Source organism: Vitis vinifera, chromosome 5, assembly GCF_030704535.1.
Source record: "Vitis vinifera cultivar Pinot Noir 40024 chromosome 5, ASM3070453v1".
Classification (NCBI taxonomy): Eukaryota; Viridiplantae; Streptophyta; class Magnoliopsida; order Vitales; family Vitaceae; genus Vitis; species Vitis vinifera.
In genome coordinates this window covers 14,824,832-14,840,902 of record NC_081809.1, presented here as the reverse complement: position 1 = coordinate 14,840,902, position 16,071 = coordinate 14,824,832, and the positions used below count along the sequence as shown (strand labels likewise).

The following is a 16,071-nucleotide window of genomic DNA, read 5'->3' as shown; positions in this document are numbered from 1 at the left end:
GACCAAGTGCTGGAGAGAGTCTCTGGACATCCGTTCTATTGCTTCTTGGACGGGTATTCAGGGTATTTTCAGATTGAAATTGATGTGGCAGATCAGGAAAAGACCACTTTTACATGTCCATTTGGAACATATGCTTACAGGAGAATGTCTTTTGGTTTATTGATTACTATCAAAAAGTGCTATTTTGTAGACCTAATTATAATGGTTTTAAGCACCTTTGAGTAGTAATCATATTCATTTAACCCAATTAATTCATTAAGGTCCTTAGTAATTGGTTTTAACCATTTTGTGGCAAGTTTACATGTTTTTATCAGCTTATGAATCAATTCAAGCATGCCAAATGATGGAGGAGCTACTTGGACAAGTTATGGCAAAGCTTTTGGAAGCTCAAATTCATGAAGAACCAAGCTTTGGAGCTCCATATCCCTTTGCCAAAGTCGTTCAAAGTATGCAAGGAAAGAACAATGGAAAAGAGGAAAAGCAAGCAAAGTGAAGAGAAGCAAAGAGGACAGCAGCTGCAGTCTTATTTCGCACTTTTGGAGCACTTCCCGAAGTCCATTTTTTACATACTATATACCATTTCAAAGCTCTGGAAGTCAAGAATCCAACGCTTCAAACCGTGCATGATTTGGAGTTGAAAATAAGGAAGATATGGCCTTCAGAACCCAACTGCTCCAGGTTATGCGAAAATTTGGCATAACACAAGGTGTTATGTGAAATTCGCATAACACCTTCAAAATTCGCATAACCCATGCGTGTTGCGAATTTTCCTTTGCTTTTGCCGACTCCACTTTAGATATTTTCCTTTGTATTTTGTAAAGTAATTTCCTTTCTTATCCTTGTAACTAACCAATCACAAGCTTTTGCTTTTGTAAAGACTATATAAGGGGTGGAAATCACCTCTTGGAACATATATAACATATATTACGTTTTGACACTTGAGAAATATACAGAGCTCTCTCGTTTCTCTTTTCTCTTTATTATTTTATTTTCTTGGAAGCCAAACAGCCTCTGAGGGCTTTTCCTCAGAGGATGATTGGCTAAAACTTTTAGTTTCTCAAAGTATGGATGTTATGTGATGGCTTGGATGCAATCCCATGGAAATTTCTTGCACCCGGAAGGTAAGGTAGACGTTTTTCATTAAAGGTTCATTAAGGTAAAGTTTGGTTTTTCTTTCCTTTGGACAACTTCCAACGGCCAATACTTGATAAGCTTTTGGATTTCTATCCATTAGTTATCTCCTACGAGCTATTGGAAGGTGAGGTTTTCAATTCCAAGTTTTGCATTAATCCATTAGAACCAATTTCAATGGCCATTGAAAGGTGAGTTTATCACTTGGAATGACTTTGAGTTGCCAATATTTGGTAAGCTTTTGGCTTTAGACCATTAGTTATCTCTTACGAGCCATTCAAAGGAAGTCTAAGGTGAATAACCATTGATGAAATTCACTACCATCTGTTTTGCCATTTTAAAGGATTAAAACTTGATTTACTAAATCCATACCGGTTCGGGAAGCAAGCATCACCATAGTTGCAACCCCAACGCGAGGAGCCTATCCTGAGATTTCCAATTTGCATAAGAGCCAGAGCATAGCTATCCTATCTTTGAGAAACTTGTTTTTACACCCTTTCATTTTAGTCTTTAATGTTAGCTTAGATTAGTTTAAATCTTTCTAAAACATTTACATCTTCTTTTAAAGCTAACATCCATAAGAAAATCACCTATTTTCCTAATTTGAATATCACTTGTGTTTGCGAAAACCCTTCCCAGTGAACGATCCTAGAACCACTATGCTATAGTAGCTTGGCTACTTTAGTAATAGTATTCAAGGTATAAATTTTGTTGATATGCCTTTAAAGCTAAGCTACCATGAGTCGCATCATTTATGCAATGCACCTGCAACATTTCAAAGATGTATGTTGAGTATTTTCAGTGATATGGTGGAGCGAATTATGGAGGTTTTCATGGATGACATCACCGTATATGGAGGTACATTTGAGGAATGCTTAGTCAATTTGGAAGCGGTTCTTCACAGATGCATTGAAAAAGACCTGGTGCTCAACTGGGAGAAATGCCATTTTATGGTACGTCAAGGAGTTTTCCTTGGCCATATCATCTCTGAAAAAGGCATTAAAGTTGATAAAGCAAAGGTGGAGCTTATTGTTAAATTGCCATCCCCAACAACTGTGAAAGGAGTAAGATAGTTCCTTGGCCATGCAGGGTTCTATAGGAGGTTTATAAAAGGTTTTTCAAGTCTTTCAAAACCTCTTTGTGAGCTGTTAGCTAAGGATGCTAAGTTTATATGGGATGAAAGATGTCAAAATAGCTTTGATCAACTAAAGAAATTTTTAACAACAACTCCCATAGTGAGGGCCCCTAACTGGCAACTACCTTTTGAACTAATGTGTGATGCCAGTGACTTTGCTATAGGAGCTGTACTTGGCCAAAGAGAATATGGGAAGCCCTATGTGATCTACTATGCGAGCAAAACATTGAATGAAGCTCAAAGGAACTACACAACTACAGAGAAAGAATTGTTAGCTGTGGTATTTGCTTTGGACAAATTTCATGGTTATTTAGTGGGGTCTTTCATCATTGTCTTCACTGACCATTCAGCCTTGAAGTATTTATTGACAAAGCAAGATGCAAAAGCAAGGTTGATTAGATGGATTCTTTTGTTACAAGAATTCGATCTCCAAATCAAAGATAAGAAAGGAGTGGAGAATGTGGTAGCTGACCACCTTTCAAGGTTAGTTATAGCACATAATTCCCATCCCTTGCCTATTAATGATGATTTTCCTGAAGAATCACTCATGTTCCTAGTAAAAACTCCTTGGTATGCTCATATTGCTAATTATCTAGTAACTGGTGAAATTCCAAGTGAGTGGAATGCACAGGACAGGAAGCATTTCTTTTCAAAAATTCATGCTTATTATTAGGAAGAGCCCTTTCTTTTTAAGTATTGTGTAGATCAGATCATAAGGAAGTGTGTCCCTGAAGATGAGCAGCAAGGGATTCTAAACCATTGTCATGAGAATGCATGTGGAGGCCACTTTGCCTCTCAGAAAACAGCCATGAAGGTATTGCAATCAGGGTTTACTTGGCCATCTCTTTTCAAAGATGCCCACATCATGTGTAGGAATTGTGATAGATGCCAAAGGCTTGGAAAGCTAACAAAAAGAAATCAAATGCCTATGAACCCCATTCTAATAGTTGAGCTATTTGATGTATGGGGCATTGATTTCATGGGGCCTTTCCCAATGTCTTTTGGTAATTCTTACATTTTGGTGGGGGTGGATTATGTTTCTAAATGGGTTGAGGCAATCCCCTGTAAACAAAATGATCACAGGGTGGTTCTCAAGTTTCTTAAAGAGAACATTTTCTCAAGATTTGGGGTGCCCAAAGCCATCATCAGTGATGGAGGTGCTCATTTTTGCAACAAACCTTTTGAAGCTCTATTATCCAAGTATGGAGTAAAGCATAAGGTTGCTACACCTTATCATCCTCAGACTTCCGGGCAAGTTGAGCTAGCTAACAGGGAAATAAAGAACATATTGATGAAAGTGGTGAATTCCAGCAGAAAAGATTGGTCTATTAGGCTTCATGATTCATTGTGGGCATATAGAACAGCTTATAAGACTATTCTTGGCATGTCTCCCTATCATCTTGTCTATGGCAAAGCATGCCATCTCCCTGTGGAAGTTTAATACAAAGCTTGGTGGGCAATAAAGAAGCAGAACATGGACTTGATCAGAGCCTGAGAAAAGAGATATCTAGACCCTAATGAGATGGAGGAATTAAGAAATGATGCTTATATCGATTCCAAAGTTGAAAAACAAAGGATGAAGAAGTGGCATGATCAACTAATCTCCAACAAGGAATTTCAGAAAGGACAAAGAGTTTTACTGTATGACACAAGACTTCATATATTTCCTAGGAAGCTCAAGTCAAGGTGGATAGGCCCGTTTATTATTCACCGAGTATATGCCAATGGAGTGGTGGAATTATTGAATTCCAATGGCAAAGACACCTTTAGAGTCAATGGATATCGTCTCAAGCCGTTCATGGAGCCATTCAAACCAGAAAAGGAGGAAATCAACCTCCTTGAGCCACAAAAAGCCTAAGCAAATAAGGGTTTGATGGACGTGGTTTTACCACAGTCCAAAATTTTTGTAAATTTTGTAAATTTCAAAGTTTTTTCCATACTTTTGATCTTAGTTTTTGATCTTAAATCATGTTTTTATATGTGTTTTAATCTTTTTGAATGATCTCAGGTGGAAGAAAATCCAAAGAAATTGAAAGGAAGAAATCGGAGAGAAATTGGAGCGAAAACAGAGCAAAAACAGAGTGAAAACAGAGCAAAAACAGGGCTCTGCGAGACTTCGCAACCTAAGGAAATCTTCTGCGAAATTAGCACTTTGCTGCCAAACCATTCCGCAACTCATTTGACTCCTTTGCGAGAATTTTGGCAGCTGCGAAACCGATTTTGGCACATGAGTGCCACTTCGCAGCACAGGAGCCCCCATTTCGCAGCTGCGAAACGGCTGCGAAGCGATAAAGCGTGAAAATCCCTAATTTCGCAACAAAAGTTCCATTCCGCAGGGTATTTCGCAATTGCGAAAGCGATTTTGGCACACGTGTGCCACTTTGCAGCACAGTGACACTCAATTCACAGCTGCGAAACGGATTGCGAAGTGGCTGCGAAAATGACTTTTTGCTGCGAAATTGGCCTTTTTCTACGAAACTCAAAATGACCCTTAATATTCCGTTATTTTTATATATACCAATCATTTGAGCTGCGAAAGGGTTTCAAAAAGAGAGCGCGCCATTCTTGCAGACTGTTCATCTCCTTGCTCGAGCCCGACACCGCACAAGCCTCCATTCATCTTCTCCGGTCGTCACTTCCGGCCAATTTCGGCAACCCGAAATGGCGCGAACCAGAGGAGCTAAATCTTCCTCTCCTTCAAGTCGCAAGAGAGTCCCGCGAGGGGAGCCCATTCCAGATCCCATCTCTGAGCCTCCACGGCCAAAAGCAGTTTCTCCTTCGGTGAAGCCCGCGTCGCAGAAGCCTCCGGCGAGACGTTATCTCACCAGGTCAGGGGGTCGGCCACTGCAAAAGAGAGCCAGGGTTGAAAGCTCAGAGCCCATTGACTTGACGGAGCAGTCCCCAGAACCCTCGTCGGTTCCCTCGCCAGTTCCCTCACTAGTTCCATCTCCGGTGCCATCTCCGGCTCCGCCAGCAGAGCCTCAAGAGCCTCAGCCGCCACTTCCCGAGCCCCAAATTCCAGCTGAAATAGCTCCGAAAGAAATAATCAGGCGGTCGATGCTGACTCAGCCTCCAATTGAGGGGAATTTGGACTGTAGAGCTCAGCCATTCCACTCCGAGCTGTGCTTTGACATAGCTACATTCCAATTGCGGCCGAAGCTTGCACAGTCATTCCACCTGCTGCGAAGATACCATATGGAGCACCTACTGACTCCAAGAGACTTTTTCTACCCCAGAGTAGCCATGGATTTTTATCAGTCCATTACTACCAAGCAGGTCAGGGATCCAACTCTAATTCATTTTACCATTGATGGGAGGAATGGCATATTGGGAGCTCGCCATATAGCTGAGGCCTTGCAAATACCCTATGAGCCGAGTCATTTTGATGATTTTAGAAAGTGGACCAGTGCTACTGAGCTGGAAATGGTGCATATCCTATCCAGAGGAGCTTCTACACGACCACATCTGTTGAGGGGGGAGCTTCCTCCAATCATGTTTCTTATTGATGCATTTTTGCATCATAACCTCTACCCACTGCAGCATTGGACTCAAAGGAGAGGAGTGCTTCTAGAGGCCTTATTCAAGATTTCTGAGGGATATTTCTTCGGCCCTCACCATCTGATTATGGCTGCCCTTCTCTATTTCGAAGAGAAGGTGCATAAAAAGAAGCTGCAGAGAGCTGATGCCATTCCTCTTCTCTTTCCAAGGCTGCTGTGCCAAATTCTGGAGCACCTGGGGTATCCTTCTGAGCCTCAGTTGGAGCGCAAGCGCATTTGCCGAGAGGTATTTACTCTCGACAAATGGAACAACATGACAGCCTATAGAGTTGACCAGCCAGAGCGCCCACAGCCAACTGCTAGGAAAGCATCCCCACGACATATACCTGAGGGTATAACTATTGTTGCTCCTGCCATTCCCAAAGCTCCACCAGTTACTCCAGCTTCATCTCAGCCATCCACTTTAGCTGAACCAAGGATGGCCATTCCCATTTCTGAATACAGAGAGTTATGTCGTTCATTGGAGACCCTCACAGCATCTCAGAGCAGCCTTGCTCATGAGATGGCAGCCATTCGAGCATGCCAAGAGCAGATGTTGGCCACCCAAGCTCAGCACACTGCCATCTTAAGGCAGCTCCAGCATCATTGTGATCTGCCACCAGCTACTGAGCCCTCCACCTCTACCACAGCTGTGCCACACTCTCATCCCACAGAGCCTCAGGCCCCATCTGGAGCAGCTACTGAAGAGGCAGACCCATCTGCCTAGCCCCAGCACCACCCACTCATCAGATCAATATATATATATACTGCCTATGTTTTTTTTATGTATTTCGTTTTTTAGTTTGTAAGAAATCCCATTATTTTGGTACCATATTTGGGATTGCTTGTATTGCCTTTCTTTTTCATTATACTCAAATGGATTCAAAGCAATACAAGTTTAATATTTTTTTTTTTTTTTTTTTGTTAACCTTTAGCATTAATTTATTCTTATTTCCTTTTCTCACATCTTTTATTCTTTTTGAAACATGTGGTTTCTCCAATTAGTATTCGAAATTGATATCACTCAGGAGGTACCACTTCCTCCCTTTAATTGCAATCACTCAAATCACATTGAGGACAATGCTCAGTTCGGTTGGGGGGGGAGAAAATGAGGAAGGAAGTATGCTAAGTTAAAGGAAGTATGCTAAGTCATTTTGGTAATACAATTATATTGGTAAATCAGTTGTAGTTTTTGCTTTTTACTCTTTTTACTCTATTCTCCATGGATTTTGAGGAAAAATTTTCAAATTAAAACAGGAGAAATTGAACTTTTGCTTTTCACTTGACTTAGAGTATGGATTATGCTCACTAAAGTGGTTCAATTGTTGAAGCTTCTATTGAAATTGAATTTAGTTCTTCCACTTTAAGCTATTCACACACTGTGCACAATAGATTCCGATTATAAGATGAAAAGCTATTTCCCTCTTGACTTAGGATAATTTTGGGACTTGGTACATTTGACCTCATTTGATAAAATTGAGACACCTTGTAAAAGGCCAATGAGCCTTTGAAATAAAGAAAGAAAGTTGTTTGCTTGCCTTGAAACCCGAGCAAGGTCTGAGGGGTATATGGTGAAAATCTTTAAAGTCTGGTGCCCTAAGCCTTAATTGGTTGGGAGTCACCGACCTCAATGCTCGTTACAAGGGTGAATAGGTAGAGTTAGCATATGGTAGGTGCTTGGGTATTAGAAATTCATTCTCAAAAGTCTGGGGAAAAATCCGAGGAGTTAGTGGTTGAAAGATCCTTAAAGCTTAATGCCCTAAACCTTAATTGGTTGGGAGTCATCGATGGACCCCCATTACATGGACAATTCAGAAAGAGTACCCCATTAAGCCTCCTTAAAAAAAAAAATAATAAATAAAATAAAATAAAAAAAGAAAGTGTGTTCTTTTCTTATTGATTTTGGTCAGTTTGCTAAGTGTTGAAAAGAGATAGGTTGGGGGGAGATATTAGTTTAGCATATTATTTTCGGAAGCTAAGGAACCAATACACATAGATTTTTGAGGAAGAATAAAGTTTGGTTCTTTGAAAGTGGAAATGATTTTAAAACTTCAGTTTGCATAATGCATTCCCTTGATTGACAGTGTTTAGCATAGTTTGTTATAACTCTTGTTGAAATTTGGGTTTTTATTTCTTTAATGTTCCATGTGAGAGTTAGATCATCATGCCACTTGAAAATTGTTTTTTTGATCAGCATGATGTTGTAAATTATAGTACTTTTTATTTTTATTTTTCTCTCCTTTATTGCTAAGGGACTAGCAATATGTCGGTTGGGGGGAGTGATTACTACTCAAAAAGTGCTATTTGATAGCTTGTAATTAATCCTTTTAAATACTTTTGAGTAGTAGTTTTGGCCTTTTAACTCAATTGGCATGATAAGGACCCTTGTAATCAATTTTAATCACTTTATGTTAAGTTTTGGTGTTTTTGTTAGTAATTTGATCACCAAAGCAATCCAAGATTGAGGAGAGTTCTTTGGAATCTTGGGCAAAGCAATTGGAAGCTCAGAAACATGAAGAACTAAAGCTTTGAAGCCCTTTTCCAAGAGTTGATCCGGAATGCAAGGAGAAAAAGTAAAGAGAATCTGCCATGAAGCATATTCTTGATGATAGTCGTGACAGCCACTTTTGGAGCACTTTCTGAAGTCCAATTGATACATTCTATATACCATTTCAAAGCTCAGGAATTTAACAATCCAATGCTTCAAACGGTGCGCAATTCGGAGTTGAAACGAAGAAGTTACAGCCATTGCAAGTCAATCACTCTAAGCTGAAGGAAGCATTTTGCAAAGTGTTGCGAAATCACCCTTTTGTTGCGAAGTGATTTCGCAGCCTTTTTGTACAGTGTGGTGGATTTCCTCCTGAAGTTGCCCGATATATGCAACAAGTGGGAAGCTGAGAACCTCAAGATGGAAGCCAACTTCGCAACCCTGCGAGAATAGCCTTTTGCTGCGAAGTGATTTCGCAGCCCTTTTTGAGTGTCTGCGAAATCTCGTAGACATCATTTTCTCTTGCGAAATGGTCCGTAGTGCTTCCCGATGTTTGCTACCGACATTGGGAGATATTTTCCATCAGATTTTTGTTGTCTAAATCCCAAAATACTCCTTGTAAGCCACCAATTACAAGATTCCTTAGCTTTTAAGTTAGTAAAAAGAGAAAATATCCATGTAATAATTAGTTTTATATTATGTTCATATAAATACCTCTCGAGAGCCTGTTCTCAGGGAGGGGAGGAACCTTTTTGTAAAAGTTGGAAAGCAAGTAAAGTTCAGGCCCTTTGTTTTGCCTTACCTTCTCACTTTGTATTTTTTATTTCTTACTAAGTTATGCACTCTCTGTGGAATTTTCCCTAGAGAATGAGTAACTAAACCTTTAGTTCCTTGGAGCTAAGGTTGCCGGGGGAAGGTTCCAAGTGCAAGAATGCAAAGCTTTGTGGTTTCAGCCATTAATGAAGAGTAAGTGAAATCCTTTAGTGATTTCTATGTTTTTAGTTAACTTAAAACACCTTAGAGTCACCTGGGCCAACACTATGTAAGGCAAGTGATTTCCAACCATGGAGATGCACTAGTTTACCCCTTGCGAGCCTCTGGGAGGTGACTTTAGGGTAGGATTTTCTGGAATTGCCAACACTTGGTAAGCTTCCCCCGGCAACCTTAGCTCCAAGGAACTAAAGGTTTAGTTACTCATTCTCTGGGGGAAATTCCACAGAGAGTGCATAACTTAGTAAGAAATAAAAAATACAAAGTGAGAAGGTCAGGCAAAACAAAGGGCCTGAACTTTACTTGCTTTCCAACTTTTACAAAAAGGTTCCTCCCCTCCCTGAGAACAGGCTCTCGAGAGGTATTTATATGAACATAATATAAAACTAATTATTACATGGATATTTTCTCTTTTTACTAACTTAAAAGCTAAGGAATCTTGTAATTGGTGGCTTACAAGGAGTATTTTGGGATTTAGACAACAAAAATCTGATGGAAAATATCTCCCAATGTCGGTAGCAAACATCGGGAAGCACTACGGACCATTTCCCAAGAGAAAATGATGTCTGCGAGATTTCGCAGACACTCAAAAAGGGCTGCGAAATCACTTCGCAGCAAAAGGCTATTCTCGCAGGGCTGCGAAGTTGGCTTCCATCTTGAGGTTCTCAACTTCCCACTTGTCGCATATATCGGGCAACTTCAGGAGGAAATCCACCACACTGTACAAAAAGGCTGCGAAATCACTTCGCAACAAAAGAGTGATTTCGCAACACTTTGCAAAATGCTTCCTTCAGCTTAGAGTGATTGACTTGCAATGGCTGTAACTTCTTCGTTTCAACTCCGAATTGCACACCGTTTGAAGCATTGGATTTTTGACTTCCTGAGCTTTGAAATGGTATATAGCATGCATCAATTAGACTTTAGAAAGTGCTCCAAAAGTGGCTGCCACAACTGTCATCAAGAATATACTTCATGGCAGATTCTCTTTACTTTTTCTCCTTGCATTCCGGATCAACTCTTGGAAAAGGGCTTCAAAGCTTTAGTTCTTCATGTTTCTGAGCTTCCAATTGCTTTGCCCAAGATTCCAAAGAACTCTCCTCAATCTTGGATTGCTTTGGTGATCAAATTACTAACAAAAACACCAAAACTTAACATAAAGTGATTAAAATTGATTGCAAGGGTCCTTATCATGCCAATTGAGTTAAAAGGCCAAAACTACTACTCAAAAGTGTTTAAAAGGATTAATTACAAGCTATCAAATAGCACTTTTTGAGTAGTAATCAACTGATTACAAGGAGAAAATAGAAATTTACACAAAATATCTTGAGAAAAAATCTAACTTAGTCGGTGGCAAATATTTGAGTTTACACAGGTGGGTTTCGCAAGTTTGAATTGTCCATTTTGCGAGTTGAATTTGTGATTTCACAACTTGGAGGTGATTCCGCAACTTGGAGATGATTTGCCACTTGTTTCGTAGCTTGAAGGTGATTTCACAACGTGGTTCGCAGCTGCGAAAATGGAGTTTCAACTTGCGAAGTGGCACACGTGTTCTTGGAGGTGGTTTCGAAGCTGCGAAACACCTTGCAAAATTTTGCAAGTGGATTTCATTTCGTGGCTCATTTCGCAGCTGCGAAATGGGCTTTGGGCTGCGAAATTTTCGCAGCTCATTTCGCAGTTGCGAAATTTTCACATAGCTTGATGCAGTTGTCTTCAAACGGCCATAAATTCTTCATTTCAACTCCAATTCACACACCGTTTGAAGCATTGGACTCCTGAATTCTTGAGATTCGAAACGACATATAGTATACATGAAATAAACTCCAGGAAGTACTCGAAATGTGTCCAACAGTTGCTATCCTCTTGAATTTCTTCATGTTAGATTTCTCTCATTTTCCTCCTTGCATTCTTGATTGGCTTTGGCAAAGGACTACGAAGCTCCAAAGCTTGGATTCTTCATGTAAATGAGCTTCCATTTGCTTCACCATGGATTATATAAAGCTCTCCCTCATCTTAGATTGCTTTGGTGATCAAAAAGCTATCAAAAACACCAAAACTTAACACAATTTGATTAGAAATGATTGCAAGGGTCCTTAACATGCCAATTGAGTTAAAAGGTAATTACTACTACTCAAAAGTGTTTAAAAGAGTTAATTACAAGCTATAAAATAGCACTTTTTGAGTAGTAATCAACACTAAGTCCATATTTTTGTGTTTTAATGTTAATTTCAAGTTTTATTGATTTAGTATATGTTTTAAATTGAAATTTCTTGTTTTAATTTTATTTTGTTGTGACTTAATTTCATTTTTGATGATCAATTGCAGGTGAATTCCAAAACAGATGGAGAAACTTTTCAAATTTTTTCTAGAGGAGGAAAAACATAGCATTTCGCAGAGCATGCGAAAATTTCGCAACCCCAAAATCAGTTTGCGAAAATTACGCAGCCCCAAAAACGCCTTGCGAAAATTTCGCAAGGGCTGTCAAAAATTCGCAAACCAACTTTGCCTTGCGAAAAAATTGTGAAATTTGAAGGAGGCTACAAACTCAATTCGCAACCTTGCGAATTCCAACAGTCTTTGTGCGAAATGCCAAAGGTCAGCAAGAAAGCCAAAGGTCACTTAAAAATCCTATTTAATGACCTCTAAAGTCCGTTCATTTCGCATGCCCCATTCCCTATTGCGAGAAGCCTTGCACCACCTTGCGAATTGGTTTTCTCTCCATTCCACGCCCCGCGGCCACCCATTTAAAGAAACGACCTCCACCTCTCGCCCTATTTCATCCATGGCGCTCATCAGAGGAGGCCATACCGACCATTCAATATCTCACGTGGCTAGGCCAAGAGCCTCCTCTCCTTAAGATTTACCTCAGGCTCCAACCATTCCATCTTTTGAGGATGCGGTGCCCTCTAGCCCTCCTCAGTACCGATACTCAACATGGAGACCACCGACTTCTCCGCCCCCTAAGCCATCAGTACACCGCATTCCACCAAAGAGAGCTAAGACCTCAGGCCCCAGCAGATTCTCAGCATCCTTCCGGCATTGGTCTGGAAGCCATCATCAAGAGGCCTATGGTTACCCAACCGCCCATTGAGGCCAATACAGATTGTAGAGTCAGGTCATTTCTTTCCGAGCTTTATTTCGACATTGAGGATATGCGACACTAGCCAAAACTTTGAGATTCATTTGGACTGCTCCAGAGGTACCATCTCGAGCGCCTTATGACTCCTAGGGAGTTTTTCTACCCCAGAGTGGCGATGGACTTCTATCAGTCCATGACTACTCAGGGTGCCCAAAGTCCTATCGCCATTCATTTCAGTATTGACGGGTGCTAGGGTATCCTAGAGGCTAGGCACATTGCTGAGGCTCTCCATATTCCATATCAGCCAGAGGATCCAGCACATTTCCGGGAGTGGTCCCTTATCTCTCAGCGGGACATGGTCCACATCCTATCCAGGGGGACTTCTAGAGATTCATTCCTTCTACGTAAAGAGGTTCCATCTGGGATGCTCCTAGTAGATGTGTTGCTATGGTCCAACATTTTCCCTCTTCAGCATCTAGTGTAGAGGCAAGGAGCCATCCTGGATGCGTTATTCAGGATATCTGAAGGCTTCTATTTTGGGCCACATCACCTGATTATGGCCGCTCTCCTCCACTTTGAGGAGAAAGTTCACAAGAGGAAGCTACAGTGAGCAGACACTATTCCTTTGCTGTTTCCGAGGCTGCTCTGTCATATATTGGAGCACATGGGTTATCCTACTGAGCCTCACCTTGAGCGCCACCACCATTGTCGAGAACATTTCACTCTCGACAAATGAACACAGTTGGCAGGCTATTCGGCACATGTACCAGCACCACCTAGGCCAGCATCTCCAGTACCAGCACGACTAAGCAGGCACAACAGGATGAGCTTCCTATAGAGTCTGTACCACCTGCCCCTGCTGCACCATCTATGCCTGAGGCCACCTCTACTGATCCTCCAGCTACACCTCCTGTTCCACCAGCTGCACCTCCTGTTCCACCAGCTGCACCTCCTACATCGGAGGCCTCTATCACCATATCTACCACAGAGTTTCGTGCCATGGTACATTTGTTCAAGACACTAACCACTATGCACAATGCTTTATTCCAGCAGATGGCAGACATACGTGCTCAGTAGGACCAGCATACTACTATCCTTCATCCAATTCAGCAGCATCTAGGACTCTTGCCACCACCTCAGACTGATATTCCTGAACCATCAGAGCCTATAACTCCAGCTGAGGAGTCTATTCCAGCTGAGGAGACCACCAGAGCCGATGTCCCTGTCCAGGCCACTCACGAGGTAGCCATAAAGCCATCATCTCCATCAGAGAGCCCCGCTCCTTGATCATTTCTTTATTTTGTATTTACTTAGTATATTAGTAGACATTATTACTTGTTTTGATATTTTATATTCTAGGATTGGATATATTACAAGATCATATCTCATTGTACTTTCTCAGAGTAATATATACAAATCATTTTTTTGTTTTCTCTCTTTCCTTTACTCATTAATATTTTGTTTTTTGAATCATGTGGTTTCTCCTATACGACTCAGACTCAATGTCACTTAGGAGGTACCACTTCCTCCCTTTATTTACAATCGTTCTTGCCACATTGAGGGCAATGTTGATCTTGCTTGGGGGGAGAAGAGTTAAGGAAGGAAGTTTTGTTAATAATGCTAGGTTATTTTATTAATTTAGTACTTTTTGGTTAATTTAAAAAAAATACTTAATTTTAAAAGTTTTTACTCTACTCTCCATGATTATTAAGGAAAAATTCTCAAAATGAAATGGGAGAAATTGAATTCTTACCTTTTTACTTGAATATTAGAGTTCGTATTATGCTTATTGAAGTTGATGAATTATTGAAACTCCTATTGAATTCAACCTTATTTCTTCCACTTTAATCTTACCACACACTGTGCACCTTAGGTTCCGTTTATAAGATGAAAAACTATCTCACCCCTTGAACTTAGGAAAATTTAGACTTGGTACCTTCGACCTCATTTTAATAGTGTTGGGACACCTAATAAAAGGCCAATGAGCCTTTGAAAAAAAAATGAAAAAGAACAAAGTGTTGCACTTGCTTTGAAACCCTAGCAAGGTCCGAGGGGTATATGGTGAAAATCTTTAAAACCCGGTGCCCTAAGCCTTGATTGGTTGGGAGTCACCGACCTTAATGCTCGTTAAAAGGGTGAATAGGTGGAGTTTAACATATTATAGGTGCTTAGGTATTAAATTTCAATCTCAAAAGTTCGGGGTCAAATCTGAGAAGTTAGTGGTCGAAAGATCCTTAAAGCTTGATGCCCTAAACCTTGATTGGTTGGGAGTCATTGATGGATCCCTGTTACATGAACACTTTAGAAAACAATACCTTTAGCATTGCACGCCTACAATGAAAAAAATTGTGAAATAAAAGAGGTGCATTCATAACCTATTGGAGGTTGGTCAGTTTGCTTAAGTTTGAGTAGGAACTAGGTTGGGGGGAGAGATTAGTTCAAAGTACTATATTCGAAAACTAATAAGCTTAACGCAGATTTTTGTGGAAGAGTAATGATTGAGCCTAAGAGAGTGGAAATCCTCTCAATACTTGAATTTGCATAATGCCTACTCTTTATGAATTATGATCAGGTAAGATATTTGATACTCTCTTATTGAAGGATGGGTTTTGTTTCTTTAATGTTCCATGTGAGAATATGCTTTACAATCATGCCACTTGTGATTTTTTGGAGTGATTAGCATGAATTTGTAAATTATTTTACTGTCTTATTTTGGTTTTTCTCCCCTTCATTGCTAAGGGATAGTTTTTCGATAATTGCACCGATTCAACCTTTTCCCGGTACTCGCCCGGATTCTACCATTTTTCGATACTCAAACAGATTCGACCCTTTTCCGGTAATCGCCGGGACAGTTTTTCGACACTCGCACGAATTCTACCTTTTCCCGGTACTGACCCGGATTCTGCCATTTTTCGGTACTCACACAGATTCGACCCTTTTTCGGTACTCGCAGGCACAGTTTTTCGACACTCGCACGAATTCTACCTTTTCCCGGTACTGACCCAGATTCTGCCATTTTTCGGTACTCACACCGATTCGAGCCTTCTTGGGTACTCGCTGGGACAGTTTCTCGAGACTCGCACGGATTCTACCTTTTCCCGGTCCTGACCCGGATTCTGCCATTTTCCGGTACTCACACAGATTCGACCCTTTTCCGATACTCGCCGGGACAGTTTTTCGACACTCGCACGGATTCTACCTTTTCCCGATACTCGCCCGGATTCTGCTATTTTACGGTACTCACACATATTCGACCTTTTTCCGGTACTAGCCGGGACAGTTTTTCGACATTGGCACGGATTCTACCTTTTCTCGGTACTGACCCGAATGATGCCATTTTTCGGTACTCACACAGATTCGACCCTTTTCTGGTACTCCCCGGGAAATTTTTTCGACACTCGCATGGATTCTACCTTTTCCCGGTATTGTCCCGGATTCTTCCATTTTTCGGTACTCACACATATTCGACCATTTTCTGGTACTCCCCGGGACAGTTTTTCGACACTCGCACGGATTCTACCTTTTCTCAGTACTGACCCGGATGATGCCATTTTTTGGTACTCACACAGATTCGACCCTTTTCCGGTACTCCCCGGGACAGTTTTTCGACACTCGCACGGATTCTACCTTTTCCCGATACTGACCCCCATTTATACCATTTTCGATACTCACAAAGATTCGATCCTTTTCCGGTACTCCCCGGGGCAGTTTTTCG

The 16,071-nt window shown here is 40.9% G+C and overlaps 1 protein-coding gene across 1 annotated transcript; it reads left to right on the top strand.

Moving 5' to 3' along the window:
- Positions 1–4,927: 4,927 nt before the first annotated feature.
- Positions 4,928–13,643, top strand: LOC132253830 (uncharacterized). The gene is made up of 5 exons (XM_059737075.1): positions 4,928–5,692; positions 5,807–5,920; positions 6,023–6,511; positions 13,137–13,358; positions 13,467–13,643. The coding sequence occupies exons 1-5, from the start codon at positions 4,928–4,930 to the stop codon at positions 13,641–13,643; spliced, it is 1,767 nt and encodes a 588-aa protein (XP_059593058.1).
- The last annotated feature ends 2,428 nt before the right edge of the window (positions 13,644–16,071 follow it).

Excerpts from the sequence above, each read along its gene's own strand:
- LOC132253830 (XM_059737075.1), top strand. The coding sequence starts at position 4,928 with ATGGCGCGAACCAGAGGAGCTAAATCTTCCTCTCCTTCAAGTCGCAAG. Across the intron at positions 5,693-5,806 it reads GTGCTACTGAGCTGGAAATG|CATTGGACTCAAAGGAGAGG; the intron begins GTGCATATCCTA and ends TACCCACTGCAG. Across the intron at positions 5,921-6,022 it reads TTCTCTATTTCGAAGAGAAG|TTGGAGCGCAAGCGCATTTG; the intron begins GTGCATAAAAAG and ends TCTGAGCCTCAG.